At 42.6% G+C, this 18,651-nt stretch overlaps 1 protein-coding gene across 1 annotated transcript in view; it reads left to right on the top strand.

Annotated features, from left to right (window-relative positions):
- LOC146391370 (phospholipid-transporting ATPase ABCA1) overlaps positions 1-18,651 on the top strand; it is a 195,427-nt gene that overhangs the window by 110,951 nt on the left and 65,825 nt on the right. Inside the window, exons 33-35 of the mRNA XM_084924249.1 lie at positions 8,655-8,749; positions 12,006-12,111; positions 16,674-16,748. Of these exons, the coding sequence (XP_084780375.1) occupies positions 8,655-8,749; positions 12,006-12,111; positions 16,674-16,748 (276 nt within the window). The remainder of the gene's footprint in view (positions 1-8,654; positions 8,750-12,005; positions 12,112-16,673; positions 16,749-18,651) is intronic.

Here is an 18,651-nt window from a genome sequence, read left to right as displayed (position 1 = left end):
TGTGAGTCTCGCCGTGTGCTCCTTTCCATGACACGGCCCTCCAGGGCCATTTAAAAGGAGCACCTGTCCACGAATCATGCTAAAGGATGATCGCTGAGACAGTAAAACAAGAGTAGTGCCCTTTGTGTAACCTTTTCCCATCCCTGATGTTCCGTCTTAGCTCATGACAGCACTGTCAGGAGTCCCCCATTTGTTGAGGCGTTATTCTTGTCTTTGTATCCTCCCGATAGCCCCGCTAAGCTATGAAGGGCTTTCTTTCCCAAGCCTAATTTTTCATTTTTGCTCTGTTCCCCTTATCTCCATGTGCTTCTCAATTTTCAAACAACCCCTGTCCTTTTTCTTGCTCCTACTTTGGTGCTTAACTGAATTTCTACTTTATCGTGTTGTACTGTAAGTGGCTAGTCGTTTTAGTACACTTAGCCACAGTAAAAAGACCATTTGTGAAGGCCAGTTTTGGCCTGCATCTTGTTAAATTCACTTGCGTCATTTCTCATTTATTTATAAAATCGAATTTGTTCCAATCGAGGTTCTGTAAATGGACTTTACTTTTTCCACAGAAACAACCTTGAGGATTTTAAGTTTTTATTGTACAATCTGCCACTAAAATTATTTTAAAGTTAGGATGAGAATAGAGCAGAAGGGGAAGAAGTAAAGATAGTGGAGAATCGGACAACGATAGAAAAGAGGAACCCATTAGATGCGCATCCCTCTAGCACAGTAGCACCACCAATGGCACAAATGACAGGCCTGTAATTTCCAGATGTCCAAATTGTACGACTATACTTATAAACAAGCCATGGCTGTGTCATTCAAAAGAAATTGCAAGAGGAAGTTTAAAAAAAATCTGACTGTGAGAGTCACAAACATGAGAAATCAGGAATTGCAGAACAAGCCACAGTAGCAGTAATCACAGTGGCCAAACTAATCAACACCAAGGACATCCTAAAAAACATACGAGCAGGTGCCTCACACTCAGGCATAAGGGCATTCTGCAGAAAGTGAAATTACTTTCAGTTCACACAGCATGAAGGACACGGCGTATACAGACAGAAGATTAGACTTCGCTAAACATCATGAACAGCAGTCTGATTAGTATTGGGAGCACATTCGTTGGCCAGATGAAACCGTGATAAATTAGTGCAATGATGTGGTTCGCATGCTTTCACCTGGCCGGGACTTAGCGCAGCGAAATGCAAAATCCTGAAGTAAATCACAGAGATCGGTGTGTGGCGATAACTAGCTGAGTGCAAAACAAGCGCAGAGACTGTGGGGTGCATTCATCAGCCTCGTCCCCTGAAAAAGCAGCTCCCACTCAATCAACGATCTTTGCAGACTTCACTTAGACACGCGTGATTCTCCTCACATTGCATTTGTCTGCGATGCATCACGAATAGGAATTTAACCAAACATTTGCCACCCACTTTCATTTTCTGGCAATCAATTATTAGATAAGGCACGAAGGAATTAAAGTAAGATTGTGAGAGACAAGCCAGGAATATTTCCTAAACACAACCAAGCAGCGATTTCTGCAGAAGTGAGTGAACAGTGAGCAAAAACAGCTTAAATAGTAGCTTTCGTTTCTTGGACATTAGGAAGGTATTTTGCTGGGAAAATAGCTTCATTTAATTGTTAAACACTGCAGTTTAGTTTTTATACAGGATTACAAAAAGGTCATAGACACTGTACACAAGTTTCTAATCAGGAAAAAAGGGAAAAGTGTGACTTTGCTATCATGAAACGCAGAGATTGAGGAGCCAGAATGCAGACTGTGAAGACAGACTGAATTAACTAAAAGCAAACCTTTATTTAGGCATATGCAGATGATAAAAACAAAACGAAGCCAAGAAGCAAACAAAAAAGCAGACAGGAACAGACACAACAAACGACAAAGGGGAGACAAAACTGTTATATACACACAGACAGAGTAATCGGGTAATTGAAAAGAGGAGGGTGACGAGACGAAGCTGAAAACAATCCAGACAATCAAGACAAGAGGAGAGAAGCAAACTAATGCTTTGTTCCCGATGCCTCGGAAGTTGGACGTTGAAGCTCGGGAATGATGTCACTCAGTTTGCTTTAGCAGTAATGTCAAAAAAGCGAGGAAAAAACGGACTTCCTTCTTTACTTCTTAGCTAAACCATACGTGCAGTAAATGCACATCAGAGCAATACTTAGTTTTGTGTACGTAAAAACACTGCGGCAGCACGTCCTGGTCAGTGCTTTGTAACAACAGCGATGCAGCAAATGAAAAGTTTTATCCTTTCACTGCTGTTTACTTTCAGTGCCGTCTTGGATTATCGACTCAGGGTTGGTGGAGATGCTCCAACCGTCCGGGTTGGAAATCTCAGAAATTCAGTTTAAATACGACCTACCTGGAAATTTGCACAATCCTCGTATCTCCCATCCTAAGATTTAGTGCTGTGGTCGAGGGTAAAAGTTACACATTAATTATTTAAAAAATAAAATGTTTGAATTGCAGGGGGAAAAAAGCTTGTTATGATGTAAACACAAATATAGTAAATTGTTAGTGAGTTTTTAGTTGTGTAAGAGCCGATATCCACTTCTCTTGTATAGAACTGTGACCCCTAGCCCTCGACACTTCGTTCTCCAACCTCTGAAGCCTCCCTGCTGTTAACTGCAAGTCTACCAGTGGGTCAAAACATAGGCTTTAGTGTTTGGTATACAGTGTAGTACATAAGGTCGTGACCACTCTCTTAGTGTTACCGTCCACAGTGGTATCCGGCACGAGCATCATTTTTCACATGGAGAATTGCTGCCTGTGACGATTTATAATATCATCACAGACACAGAGATATCCGGACATATATAAACAATTGAACTTCTGCATATCACATCTTCGCTGCATCGTTTACCTGTTGACAGTAGCAGGTTGCACTAAATTGATGTTACTCCGAGGCATGGACCACCCGTGGAAGCCGAACACATCGTGAGGATGTGTTCCCTTTGACCGGAAAGCCTCCCATGTTGAATAAATCATGACAAAGCGTGCCGGCTTCACAGTACTTTTCTTTTTTATCTTTCATCCTGCCGAACCTCCGAATATGCCCTTGAGAGACTACAGAAAATACAAAAGAGAAAAAAGCGTGGACATGGCACCGCAGGAGGTAGTGTGAAATCATTGTTTCCATGGTAATGGCAGGCAACAGTAAGCCCTCTATCAATTCTAAGGTATTGACTCTCATTCGCTGGTGATATTTAACCTTCACAGATGAATAGGCCGTCATGCGTGCGGAGGAATTGATAAAGCCGCCACTTTCAATGTATTACGATTGATGTCTTTATCATTTGGAGGCTGGCCTAACTACGGCTTGTTTGCAAATTACTCTCCTTGGCCTCATCTATCAGGCTATTGAAGTAGGGCATTGGATGGAGGAAAAAAGAGATAATTCTACATGGGAAATACAACTAGTATTGTGTAACTTTGCTTCTTGGTTTAAGAATTAGCTTAAAAACAAATGCCTTCAAGTGTTTGTTGAACTGAATTTATAATGTAACACAACCCCTGACTTCTCGCTGGTCTGTTCAGTGAGGGTCGGCAAGTCCGCTGTATTTGCAGCATCTTATGTAGTAATTTATTCATGCGGTTCAGTGAAACAATAATGAATCCATAAACCTTACATATGAGGGCACGTTTTGTCTCTGACAACAGCTGTTGAAGGAATAAATCCAGTTAAGTGCTGATCAGCTCCAAACCCCACCAGGTCATCCTCAGCCAATGGCGAACGCAACATACTGGCACATCCTTTCTCTGCGGGACCCTGCAGATTTGTCACTTTGACTCCAAGCGCACACAGATTCATTTTGGTGTAAAACGACCTGTCCATGGCCTCCTTCTCAGCAGAAAGCGAGAGATGCTCAAAAACAAAAGCAGAAAGGTCATTGACTCGTGAGGCGAGGCAAACGGAGGGTGAGGAAGTCCCTTTGTTGCAGCTAAACAGAAGGAAAAGGGATTTTAGATGAAATTCTTTCACCGGGCTTGTATGCTTGCAGCTCAGTCTTTCATGAGGGGCTTTTGGTTGTGGTTAGTAGGTGCCTGTTTGTAAGCCAGGACCGTTAGCTATTATCTAATGCTCCTGTTCAGCACAGTTTAAACTGATGTGATCCTATTGGACATAATCATGCAGGACAATGAGCATGTTGAGCTGAAAAACGTCGCTCAAAGTATGTGCTGTGACACGGGTACACGTGAGTATACAACTGGCCACCTGCCACTAGCAACACATCAGGTTATAACAAGCTGAAGGAGCTCACAACAATGTAGAAGTTTGTGTGTATGATGATTCAGTAATATATCGCTTCCCTTTGTGCTACCATGACGTTATGATTATTAATACATTTAAAGTAAACCAAAAGTCTAAAATATGCAGTGCTGTGCAAAAGCCAAACTTTTTTCTTTTGTGATTTTTTTTTTTTTTTTTTTTAAGTCCTTCAGCCTTTCTGAAAATCTTTCAGCGCTTTTCTTGGGACATTCTTTCCTTTTTCTCTCATGTTCAGCCCAGTCTTTGTATCTGGCCAATGGTATACCAGAATCAATTTTAAATAGCATCTTTAGGCACTTTGTTCCGAGCAGCCGCTTGCAAAAAATTAAAAATAAAAAAATCATTTGTTCCCATTTCTTTAGTTGAATCTACATAAAAATGTCAAAGAGAGCACAGTTTGACAGATATAAAATTGTATTTTTGCACCAACAAGGTGATTCCCAAAGAGCTATTAAATGAAAAGTTGACATGTGTCCTTAAAAACTTGAGGAAATTGGATAAGTGAAGGACAAAAGAAGAACTACCAAGCCTGAAAAAAAATACAACTACAGCAGATGAAAATTATCTGAAAGTCATGTCCTTGAGAAATATGGGGAAAAATCCAGCAAAGACCTGACAGAGGATGTGAGAGATGCATTGTCCTCTTCAGTGGAGGGACAAAAGGGGCTGAGGTATGCCAGATTACACGGGAGCTTGATTGAAAATCATTGACAACAGTTTTTATGGAGTTCTGAATCCAAATGTGACATTCTTGAATCAAATCATTGATTGCGGCACCGTTAGCTAATGGTGTTAGCTGTGTTAGTTAGCGCTAACTGGTTTAGTTAGCGGTGTTAGCTATTAGCCATTAGCTATACGTTGAGTGTCTACAGCCATCTGTAAAATGGCGTTTGGCGCTAACTGTGTTAGTTAGCGGTGTTAGCTATTAGTCAAAGGAGCTTGCAAAGAAAAGCGTCTGGACTTCTTTAAGTTGCTTGAAGACGTTTCACCTCTCATCCGAGAAGCTTCTTCAGTTCTAAGGTCAAATGGTGGAGAGTCCCAGATATAAACCTAGTGGGAGTATCCCCCCACAGAGGGACAAAAGGACCCCCTGATGATCCTCTAATCGCCTGAGCCAAGGTGTGAAACTGGGTGTGGGTCCCAATCAGCCAGGGTTTCGGGTGAGCTCATTGTGAAACCTGGCCCCACCTTTCATGCGAATTCCTGAGGTCAGATGGCCCAGGATGTGAGTGGGCGTTAAGGTGTCTGGGGAGGGATCTCAAAACTGGATTATAGATGGCAGACAGTTGGTGTCGTAACCACCGCCTATGTTCAAAGATGGTCGCTCACAGTGGACATAGATGGCTTCTTTCACTCCTCTTTCAAACCATCTGTCCTCTCTGTCCAAAATGTGAACATTGGCATCCTCGAAAGAGTGACCTTTATCCTTTAGATGCAGATGGACTGCTGAGTCTTGTCCTGTGGAGGTGGCTCTTCTTGACTGAGAACCTTCACAGACATGTTAGCTATTAGCCATTAGCTATACGGTGAGTGTCTACGGCCATCTGTAAAATGGCGCCTAGCGCTTACTGTGTTAGTTAGCAGTGTTAGCCATTAGCCATTAGCTATACGGTGAGTGTCTACGGCCATCTGTAAAATGGCGCCTAGCGCTTACTGTGTTAGTTAGCAGTGTTAGATATTAGCCGTTAGCTATATGGTGAGTGTCTACGGCCATCTTTAAAACACGGTGGAGGCTCTGTCATGGTTTGGGGCTCCATATTAGGGCTCCATATTAGTCAGTGGTATTGGAGATCTCCATGTCTTAAAGAAGTGGGATTTTGACCCACCATACAAAACATCTGGAAAGATTCTGATTGGCCACAGCTTCTTTTTTCAGCATTAAATGAGTAAAAGCATACCCGGATAGAAAAGCATACAATTGAACACTCTCAGTCATGGATTAGCCTCCCCAGAGCCTGGACTTTAACATTATTGAGTCATTATCTTCTTCCATTACACAAGTATCATCATGCATTGACACTTGCGGTAGTATTAAATGTTGCAGAACTGCTGTATTGTAATGCTATTGATTGTTATAGTGAGTATTGTGATATTGTGGCATGACTAACTCTGTATTCCCCATTCTCCACAGTATTCAGTGGCAAAACAGGTGACTGTACAATTTGACATATTTAAGCAAGGAAGATTCTTCCCCGAGATTGCTTTTCTTTGTGCGCACCAGATAAAACTCACCTTTGAGGAGCAGCACGATGTAACCGGTGGCAAGATTAATATGAACACAGCACGCTCTCTTATCTCTCCAGTGCTCGAGTATGCCAGCTCATTCAACAGATTTGATTACTCCTCAGTTTACATTTCCCTCACCCCTTCTTGCTTACCTAGCTATCAAGCTGGAGAACTGATGTCGTGCAGAATGCCAAACAGACTGAAGCTGTTTCCAGGTAATGAACAAGAGATGCAGACCCAGGTATTACACAATCGCATAATGTCCCCATTTCAGTCTTTTTGATGGGGGATATGGACGAAGGCCAAAATAATTAGACCCATGCTGACTGTATGCCTGGATATGAACTCATTGTACACACAGTGGAGTGTAAAGCTCTTTTTTTTTTTTCCTTGATTTTGTTTGTTTCTCAGTTCCTGTGGCTTTTTCGAAAGGGAAACATGTTTGTTCAGAGATAAACCAAGGTTGCTGTGCTGTTCCTCCCCCTTATCTCTGATTCATAAGCCAGATGGGTCCTCTTCTTCCTCTACATTCTCCTTCTGCTTGTTTTTTTTTTTTGCCTTGCAATTTGAGTTCTCCACCTCCTTTTCTTTCTCCCATGTCCAATTTTGAATTTAGCCTTCCATCTTCCATAAAATTCTCCTCCTTTGCTTCCCTCTCCCATTTGATTTTTCACAGTTTCTCTAATCTCTCTTCAGAGCATCAAAAAAAATGAAAAAACTAATGATTTGGTGTGTTTTAGAGCGATTCATGGACGCAGAGCCTTCTAAAGTAATCTGACATATAATACAAGTGAGAAAGAATGAGTGTAATATGTATAGAGGTACATACTATGTTTGCCCAAAGCTCACACATCAAGCTGTTTGTACACAAGGGCAGATAACCAGTGTAGCTGGGGTGGGTGGTGTTGGTAAACTGCATTTCAGTCCAGGGGTCTCAATTGCACTTTATCAAGGATCACTCTACTAATTAGCATAGTGTTAGCTCTTTAAATAAGCAGGGCTAAAGCAGCTTGGGGTCGTTGTGTGTGTGTGTGTGTGTGTGTGTGTGCATCACTCTGCACAAGGTGGAGTGTATTCATAGCAATGTGTCGCACCCTCGCTTAATTGGTTGTTTGAATGTACCCATTTATCCACAGAAGGGTATCTAATTAGGGTCCTTTGACATTAGAAACAGCTTTCCCCAGCTTTGGCAGGGGTGTAGATTTCAGCCAGGCTTCCCATAGCTAGGCTTAATTGACTATTATGATAAGAGTTGGGGGGAATGTGCTCCACGGTGGAGTGGATAGATACCACATGCAGAACGCTCTCGCTCTCTAGCTTTGTTGGGTTTTTTACTGGATGAGTTTTTTCTGGGGCGGGTCAGCCGGCGTCTGCCTGTCTGTCTGTGGTCAGCCTTTCCACTCAGATTGCTCCACGGCACGCGGGCAAAGCAAAGTGCTTTTATATCCTTTCAGACAGTAAATAAAATAAAAGCCACTGCACCTGTTTTGCATGAGCCTGCATCAACAAACATTGCCTTTAGGTTATCTCTGCATTATTAAAGCTACACAGTGTTTGGGAAAGGTCTTCTGCATCTTAAACTCAAAGCTGCTCGAAGCCACGTTTCTATATTAACGATGGATCGCCTGACTCAGTACAATGCACAGAGTGTCAGTGGTGCTGACAAACCCGCGGACGATTATTACCGAGTAGTTCCATGGGGCATTTTCAGCTCATTGCTTTGCTTTTATGGTCTGCAGCTTTAACGTGTCGCTCTGATGAATCTCGTTTTTAGCAGCAGGAGGCCGTTGCCTTCAGTGAAAATAAAGGCCTCCGATCACCCCAGCTGTCCAGCAGAAACAGCAGCAAATCAGCAAGCAGCTTGTATTAGCAGGGTCGAAAGGAGAGTAGCTATTGCAGCTACATTCGTCAGCTGGCCAGAAACACGTCTCTTAATATATCTGTTTGCTAGCACCTCCCCGAACCAACCAGTATGTTATTGGTACGGGGAGGTACCAATAACATATTTATGAGGTGATAAATCTGAGTCTGTCTTGTTTTTGGTGCCACCAAGTGGTCCAGAAAACACTATTTTGACCCAAATAACAAACCAATAGTTTTAAAAAATGCTTCAATTCAACTGTTTTGTCTTTTTTGTTTTTTTCACAGAGGATACAGAATACGACAGACACCTTGCTGAATTTAACCGGACGGAATATGACGGACTTCCTGGTCAAGACTTTTGAGAAGTCTGGTAAAACAAGGTAACGTTTATAACTGTGTTTGCTGTTGTGATGGCGGTGTGTCTATCTTTAGAAGATCAGCAACGGTAACATGAGCAGTCCTGCACATCGTGCTGTCGTTCCCATCCTCGTCGTTATGCAGTTATCATGTTCGAGCAAATCCTGCTTGGCCGCTCTTTGATGCACTTCCCTTAACCTGTCATCTCAGTGCGTGAAACCATAAAGAGCAAACTGTCAGTGAGAGGAATGATTAATTGTAAGTGTTAGGCTGGTGTGTTTGCTCAGCCCTGTGCATGTTTCATTACGATTCCAGAGCGTGTTGGACATGTACACGTATTTCGTCTGTGCAGTGTGTGCTCATGCTGTATATGTATAGCACAGGGGTCGGCGACCTGCGGCTCCGGAGCCCCATGCGGCTCTTTAGTCCTTATTTTGCGGCTCCGGGTGGTTTGGGAAAATAAATTAGAAGTATTTAGCAGAAGTGTATTTTAGTTTAGTTCTTTTTTTAACTTGTAGTTCTAAATTGGAAGATTATTGTGATTTTGAAATATAAAAATAAAATTATTTCTTATTATTTTTTCATCGCTCAAAATAAGCGTCACACTCGCGGAAGCCGGTATACTCGCCGAAACGCCGTGCATTTATCGAGACTTTCGACCCCAGGTAGGCCAATTATGGATCTTTGGATCCACATTATGTCGGCAGCTGTTCTCCACCGTGAACTATGTTAAAACAAACACCGCTCACGCCTCACAGATGGCAGCTTACAGTCCTGCGTAAAGATGAAAGTGACACCACGACAGACCCACTGCTTTTCAGCATCTCTTTATTGACCACTTTTCACACACGGTTGCTGTACGCATACAGCCGGCTGTAGCTTTTCAGCTCACAGCCCGACAACACAACAGCATAGAGAGCACAGACGTTAAGGCGGCGAGGCGTGGTTGCGGGTGCCGCTCAGGTGCGTCTGCCTCCCCTGCTGCGGCACTGCAGACCACACCCAGCCACACACATTAACCTGGTAAAATACATATTTAAGCAGAATTTTACAAATATCTATTTTTCATCTTTTAGCAGCATAGTGCTTTTTTTTCCAATTATTTTTTAAAAGTCAGGTCAAGGCTCCAAAAGCCCAAAGGAGATATAAGGGTGGCGGCTCACAACAGTTTTTATCTGCTGGATCATTTTAGTTCAGCTGGGTGTCTTTCCTTTTGTTATATTTCAAAATGTGTTAATTACATAAATAAAATGTAATTTTCTCTGTAGCACTTCATGGATTTCATAAGCAACACACCTTAGTTGCTCTGTGGATTCTTTTAAAAAGCAGTTAAAAACTGTTCTGTTCAAACAAGCCTTTTGTTGATCTACGTATTTTATATTCTTTACATTATGTACATTTGATCTGTTAAATTGTGTATAATTTCTATTGATTGTATTGTTTATTTTAATATTTGTGTACAGCGCTTAATAAATAAACTTTACTTACTTACTTTAGTTGTTCACACAAAGCATAAAGGTAAAAAAAAACAATATATGCAGTGTTATCTTCATTTTAGATGTCAAAAAGTATCTGCGGCTCCCAGTGTTTTCTTTTGCGTGGAAACCGGGTCCAAGTGGCTCTTTGGGTGTTAAAGGTTGCTGACCCCTGGTATAGCATATGCGGCGCGAGCGCAAGAATGCACATCCACGTGTGTGTGTGCCCAGGGGTGTAAACGTGAGGGGTGTATTGAAATTGTCAACTTGCTGTGAGCCTGGAAAAAGCGATAAATTGAAGCATCATTTTCATCTGCAATTTTGGAAAGCTGATAAAAAAAGCTCTTCCTTCAGGGCAGAGAAAAATTTGATGGACAGAGTCCAGATGGAGCTTCTAAGGCAGGGGTGTGAAACACAAGGCCTGGGGGCCAGAATCTAGCCGGCAAAGATTCCAATCCGGCCCACTGGACAGCTTTGGGAAATGTGATGGAGGGCATGAATTTGGAACTTTTTATAGACCTTTTTACTGTGTTTTCATAGGGTTTTCCTGCTGGTAAAGAGCTCCCTTAGGGCCATTCATATACACCAAACTAATTAAGTAAGCAATTACAATAAATAAATTATAGTTACAATTTACGATTTACTGTTGAAATCTGCTTTTTTCCCAAATGGTCCCACAGTTGAAAAGCTTAGATTTCTTAGAATTTAAGTCCAAAGAGTCACACTGACAAATGTCTTTCCTTTGCTACAGCAGCATTTCTTTATCACGTTGACAAACTCTTAAAATTGCACTTCTTTATTGTCTCTACTTCTTTAGATATTTAGATAAATGCGAGTTAAACTTCTTTACACTGACAGGGCGTTTACACTCGTCCAGCCAACGATGTCAAATGAGTTTGACATCCCTGATCTAAGCGGTCAATTTGCCTTTAATTTGTTGGAGATAGTGGCTCATTTCCAGATTCCACATTGGAATTGATACCAATATTTATCATATAAACTTCGGTGAACTTGAAAAAAATAGCTGTGAACGCAGCTTGGAGTGCTTTAATATGGCCTGTAACATGCTAATGAGCAAGCAGCATTGGTGTGACTCTGAGGGGGAGACACAGCCGCAGGTCCTATCATCACAATGTTATATCACAAGCTGACCTCGAAAAGGTTTCACTTTAAAGTAATTTCACGTAGTCATTTTCCGGGGCGCCTCTGTAGCCTTAATAGTAAGGATGCAAACCGAGCAACCGAATCGTCCCCGATTTCACTGCCGGCTGAGTGGACCCTCCAGCCTTACTCCCCCACCCTCACTTCCTGTCTATCACCACCGCTGCTCTCAGATGAAGGCGTCTATACCAAACTAATACAAATGTTATAAGCAGCGATGCGAGTTGTCTGTTTTATTGGATCGTATTAAGCCCGTATGTCTAATGAATGTTTCTTAGGCAATAACTTGTGACACAAGCAGAGTAATAATAGTGTTTCACATTTCTCCTATGCCCCTGATATAATGAGGACCTAAAAAAAAAAGCGAGACAGAAATAGTGTTGTGAAAGCTCAGGGTGAAAAAACCGCATGTAGTAATTACAGTGTGTGTGTGATCATACTGTTGGGGGGGGTGCTGAGGCTTCCCTATATGTGTGTGAGTTAATTCATGTGTGATTACTATGATAACTGCACATGAGGTCTTAGCTGATTTGATGATTTATTTGCACAGGCATGAAAGTAGATGCCTTTAAAGAGAGAGAGTGTGTGTGTGTGTGCGTGTGTGTGTGTGCGTGCATTTCTGATTACTTTCCTGACACTGCAGGTACGGAGGGATCTCCGTCGGAGCAATCAACTCTCAAGTTCGTGTGACGGAGGCAGCAATCACGGATACATTCAGAGATCTAAAAGGCCTATTCAGTTCAGCTCAGGTATGTGATAAATATTGGCATTCACAAAGTCAAACTTGTTGATACCACTGGATTATATGAATTTCTTTTATGGTGTAGAAAAGTAGTACAATGTAGTGCAAGGCCACAAGTTGTACTGTTGGAAAATATCCCATGGGTATCTACAAAGACACACAAAACCTTGAAATTATTTATTTTTTTTCTTCCATCTTTCTGTTCCTGCACCACATACTGTACATATAAATGATGGCAACAAGAAAAGACCTGCCTCAGATCAGCAGTGTGATGATACCTGAAATGTCTTTGAAAAAGAGGAAATTTGTTGCACTATTTGTTTATCCTTTTTAAGAACATTACAGACATGGCTCAAGGTCACGTGAGTCTGGTCTGCAACTTTGCTCTAGAGTCAATTATCCACCCAAATATTACAGACATTGCCATGAAATCTTCCAGGCAGACCCCCCCAAGCTGACTCCTGTTAACATTCTGTATCTTGAAACCAAGTGTCTACAGCATCGGATGCATTACCACAGACGTTGTACGTAGACATTAAAACCTGAAGCCTTTGAAAATATAATAATATAACATAACATTATAATATAATATAAGCACATTCTAACTGTACTATCACACTTTATTTAGTAGTACATTAATGAGGCGCAACAAGCTGTGGCCTACTTTGTGTCAATTTAGACAAACTTGTAAAAAACACCATAAAAACACTAGTCTACTACACCTCACACAGAAATTGACCTTATTCAAGCTCCACAGCAGCGTCAACACAGTAATAGCACCACACATCCCAAACAGCAAAGCGATATTAATTCCCAATAAAGTTTGCAATATATGACTAAATGAAATACCCAGTAACTAACAAGTGCAAACGTAGATAAATTTGTTATTATTGTGCATTAAATGGTCTTATAGCAGCTGGTTACACACAGTGTCACATCTACAGTAATGACACTGTATGTAACATATATCGCACTTTCAAACCACACCACCCTATCTCTTCTCCCACTTGGATGTTGTTTGGACTCCTGCGAAATTTCTCTTGGATACGTCGGCGACACTTCGGTCCCATACAGGTTAAGACACGTCACCTCACCCTCCAACCCAAGCCATCCAAATAAACCCATCTGGGCTCTGAGTTGCGATATTGCAACTGTGTTACCTGTTGCGTGCTGACTTGAGTTCACAGTGCAGTTTTCTTGTTATAAGCAATAACTGACCCTCTTATAAAGTACAGCTGTGTTAACAAAAGACCCTTTAAATATGTTTCCTTCAAGCGCACCATTTAAATTTCTAATAAAGTATAATCATATAATTGGATCTCACATTGTTCTAGGTAGTGCACTATATTCCCTGATTAGGCCTTAATTTAAATGTAAGGTAGCTAATTAGGATATTAGCGTGTTTATTTACCATCTAATAAAGAACATTTTCATTCTAGTTGTGTTTCGCTTGATTCAAAACAAGTTTTATTACATTCAACATAAACCGATTGCCGCTGAAGTCACGACAGATTCTTCTAAATTTCTACTTTTTAATCTACTGTCATAATCAAGATACATATTTAACGTGTCCAGCAGGGTGATTTATAACTAAAAAGCTTCAAAGCTACTCCCAACACTGCTTCCAGGTTTTCCTTGAACCTTTATCAGTGTAAAAAGTGCATAAACATCGCTTCGGTGCTCTTTCATCTATAGAAATGACAAATAAATAAACCGCAAGCCATCATCAGCATCGTGTTACGACCCAGCGCTAAATGTTTGTAGCAGTTTTGTGAGTGAAGAGGCTGCTCTCCCTCCTGTCAAGGCTGCGGCTCGCCGCTTTTATTTTGACTGCGCCGCTCCTAATTGGAGCATTGAGTTCTTTATTCAGACAGCTTTGTATCTTGGATACCGGTGATGTCACTCGCGGTGGACTTTTGGACTCCGCTGATTTCTCGAACAATTGAGAGAGAGGACCGAATTCAAAAGGAAGGAGGAGGTTTAATTCCTTCAGATCCATTTTGTTGAGTGTCCATGGCAACAAGCTGCTATTGTCTGAGCGCCGCTGTGAATAAATCGAAAAATCTTGTGCACAAGATCGCACAATCCAGCAAATCCGCTCCCCGTACCGCATTACTTAACCTTCTTATTAATGAAGTTCATTCAGTTTCAGGGTTTTCTTTTCTGTATTCTTTAACTTCTTCCATTCAGTCTGCTCAGTGCCTGCATCAGGATTCAAACTCTTAAGAATGTGTAGTGTTTTCTCAAAATTCATGCCCACTCACTTGTCACCTCCCCGTGCCTCTCCCTCTGTCTCGCTCCCTCAGAGTCTGTCGTTAACATTTTAAATTTTGGACGTTCAAACTACACCATCGCTTTGCCCCCGGGGGTCTCCGGTCTCATCCCTCACCGAGGCTCTCTCCTCTTCTCTCCCCAGAACCTCGACGCTAATGTGACTTTAATTTGTGCAGCAGCGATGATGTAACTCTAATGGCCGGGCATTAGCCGTCCCAGCTCTGCATTCCTTGTTATTAAAGTGCTACACTGTCCTTGGGAAATGTCTGCTTCTCTTCTGCTGCTCCTGCTGCTGCTCTGCAGGCGTTGCGACGTGAGACTCTTAACTGGAAGTAACGTGTTTTTGCACTCGCAGCCACCTGCGCCAACTGGGAAGTGGGCTTTGAAATTTCTGTTTCATTGCATTTTCTATGTCTAGCAGGTAGAAAATGGAGCTCTGAGAAGCAGGAGGCGGTGGGAATGGAAAGAACAAGAGAGGCTGTGCGGTGGGAAGTGTATAATTAAGAACCCCCACCCTCCCCCCGCCTCAGAGGAGCCACTGTTTCATGTAGATGGCGTTAATGATACGCAGCTCCCCGAAATGCTTGCGTAACCCATTTTTATTATTTAAATTATTCACAGGAACAAGCCCCTTAATTTAATAAACTGTAAACTTCTCCCCGGCAGATTCCTGGAACACACACATATTAACACACTCGCCACACAGGCCGTTTGACCGCTGAACTACGCGGGCCGATTTTGGAAAAAGTCGCCGCACACTCGAGTGGCTTTATTGCCGCGTCGTGAGCCATTGCACCGATGGGGTCCTCTGGCCAAACCAGCCTTGTCATTGTCCTTGAGCGGGGGAGAGTTCGTCAAGGATTAGACGCGGCCAGCCGCTGGCAGGCACACTTCTCATCCCGTCCTCAGCAATGGCTAATCCTCAGGACGGCTTCCTATTTGGAGCCACTTGGCACAACTCAAACCCGAGTGAAGGGAAAACAGGAAACACGGGCCGAGGTTGCCCGTGCTGCTGCTTTAGGACGAAAGCAGAAGACTTGTTCTCCGCCTCGAGTATGAATAAGTAATGAGCTGGAACAGAGGGGGATGTTATTTAACGCAGATACTTCTGTCAGCATAGATGAGAGGTTTTTTCCCCCTCTCTCCTCTTATTTCAGGGTGCATTGCTGAAACGATGTGTAAACACTGTGTTTAGGCGCAGATGTTTCCAGATGTTTCTAAAGCCAGCCACAAGGTGCTAAACAATTGGATGAGTTTTGAACAGAGAGAAAAAAAAAAAGAAGGAGACACAGTATGATCTCCTCGGCCCGTTGTCCTCAGGTAACCGTCTGAGCCGAGTGGCTGGAGAGATCTCTTTTCTCTCTTTTCCCCCCTTTCCCACTCCCACTCTCTCTGTTTCGCTGCAGACAGCCACTCACACCTGAGCACCCTCCTGCATTCTCGGGATGTCTTTCTTGATTTTTCTCCTCTTATTTTTCCCCGCCGCCCCGCCCCTCGCTCTCCAGTTGTCACCTGCACTTTGCCTCCGTAAACCTCTCCTCCTCACTCCGTGCCACGTTCGCTGCCCCTCCTCCTCTTCCACAGCCCCTCTGATGAAGGCAGAAGTCCAACAGGAGGTCCATTTGCATTTATATCACACATGTAATGTGCTCAGTAGTCTTATGGCCGGGGCCGAACAGCATGGTATCAACACGACACTTTGGGAATGGCACGCCTGTCATCTCGAGCCCTCATCCCAAGGCTCATTTCACATGAAACATGAGTGCAGCAGAGGAGATTTTAATGCAACCTGTCCGGGCTACCATCGCTCTCTCTCTCTCCCTCCCTCCCATTTTCATCACCTCACCACAAAGCCCGGCTGACACTCTGAAAATCATCCCTGTGCTTGTGTTTTATTTGCGACTAAACCCTCTCCCACCCCCTTAAAGCCGATTGGTCCATTTGGTATTAAGGCTGCTAGTGCTAACTGTGAATCTTTGTGCCCACCCCATCTTTTACAGTTATTTTACATAATTTAATAAAGCAGTAATGTCAAAAAGAGCTGGGGGGGAGTAACAAGAATAACAAGGGGACACCCCCAACCTTAACCCCACCCCCTCCACTGCCACCCCTCAAGTCTGAGGAAAATAAATGGTTCAGCGCACCCCCAAAAGGCTCCCTGGAAATCCTGATTCTCCTGTGTCTCTCTCCCTTCTCCCTCATGTTTTTGCATTTCAAAGAGCAGCGGTGGTCTTCCGAGTGTGTCCAATTAAGTCTCCCAACTCATTTCTTATTTCTTGTTTTCCTCTTCATTAGGATAACGTGACTGATCAGATGTACCAAAGCGCTGAGACGCTGCTCAAGAACCTGGGAACCAGGGACAACGTCAAGGTATTGTTGTGAATGTACATTACACCGAACGCGGGATGACAGTTTAACGACAGAGTAGTAGTAGAGGTGAAATCAGCCTCGTGCGGTGCAAAAACAGGCTACAGAGGCAGCGAATACCCAAACACAAAGCCATCAACTCATCTATCTCACTCAAGCCAATTGCTCGATATAGAATTGTGATGCTTTAACTGCATAATGAGCCTCATTATGGGTTAAGACCTGTGTAACTGAATTTAAATCAAAAGCAGACAGTGCTATAAATAATTTAGCAGCTACATCCTGGTGATTTAGTCTCTAACTAAACAAAAAATGTGATCACTTGTTGCTATTCTGAAGCCTTTCTGTTCTGCTGTGCTAAACATAAAAAACCCCACAAAAAAACCTGCTAACCCAAACTTGAGCTTTCCAAGCGGCGATAAATGAATTTGTGTTTCCATTTTCCATCTGGTAATGAATTAAAAAGGAGTCTTGAAGTAAGTAAGCGCGCTCTGCGAGTTGAGTACATTTGTGTTTAATGCTGAAATACTGCCGAAGCTGTCCTATAAAAGTGTCTCACACTTATATTTCTCATTCTGAGGGAAGAAAATTTGCTTCTCCCCCAGAAGCACTTTGATGCTTAAAGTAGTTTCAGAAGTGGAAATGTGGCTTGCCATCATATCTTACATATTTTTCTCTCTATCACCCTCATGTATTTAGCAGACAAGCTTAGCTTACGATCTGTTATCTCGCATACATCAAATGGTATTTTAGCTGTAGACCTTTCAGAAACTGCTGGATGGGAGGAAAAAAACAAAAAACTAAAAAAACAAAACAGAAAATAATATCTATTTTTGTCGATCTCCTCTTGTGAGATACAAGAAGAAAGGAGAACACAGCAGCAAGCAGACAGAAAGAGACGTGTGTGTGTGTGCGCGCACTTTCAGATTTCTCCACGTCCTCCTCTGTGATGCGGTGCTATGTTGGGCTGACACTCAAACACCATCCACTCTTAATTAGCGCTGCACTATCAGCAGGGAGCTCTCCCTCTCACTCCAACTCTCTTTCATCCATTCTTTTTCTTCTACAAGCAGCCTCAAACTCGGGGAATCACTTACAGTAGAAACAGAAGGCACGCTCAGAAATACAGAACAGGAAATAGCGATGGGAATGTGCATCAGTAGCAATAATGTACCGTACATCTCACTGTGCACGCGTGCTGCACAAAGATCTGAAGGAGCAACCCTGTCTCATCAGTGTGCTTATTAGAATACTGAGTTCAGATGCCAGAGTCGTACACTAGGTGCCCTTTGGTCCTTTGATGCACTGACAGGCCGGTGAGAGGTAACGACTTTATTCTAGAGACTTACAGTACTGTGCAAAAGTCTTGAGCCACCCCATAATTCTTTCTTATAGTTCTCTTAAAACAATAGTTCTCCTGGGATATAGAGTATGTTTGGGGAGTGCGACTGTCTGTGCAGTGTCTATTTGTGTCTGTCTACACGTTGGGTGAGTGCCGAGTATTATTCTTTCAATTTCTTTAGTCCAATATATGAAAGAAATTGCAAAAAAACAAACAAATTTTACAAGATCTGGGCTGAAAGTCAGTGATACAGAGATAAAAGTGAGTGTCTACAGCAGCGGTTCCCAACCTTTTTTGCGCGACGGACCAGTTCATGCCCGACAATATTTTCACGGACCGGCCTTTAAGGTGTCGCGGATAAATACAACAAAATAAAACTAGTACCGGTACCGAAAAAAAGAAGATTTATTCATAACACACGTGAAAAGACCAAGGAAAACCGAGTTAAGGATAAAAACAATAACAAAATAACGCTGAAAACCGATAAAAACCCTGTTGGGCGACTGTGGCGCAGGAGTTTCGGAAGTGCATCTGTAACCGGAAGGTCACCGGTTCGATCCCTGG

This window comes from Perissodus microlepis, chromosome 3 (assembly GCF_051167445.1).
Source record: "Perissodus microlepis isolate ML-2025 ecotype Zambia chromosome 3, ASM5116744v1, whole genome shotgun sequence".
NCBI lineage: Eukaryota > Metazoa > Chordata > Actinopteri > Cichliformes > Cichlidae > Perissodus > Perissodus microlepis.
The sequence above is the reverse complement of the archived record's forward strand: the minus strand, read 5'-3'. Positions and strand labels throughout refer to the sequence as shown.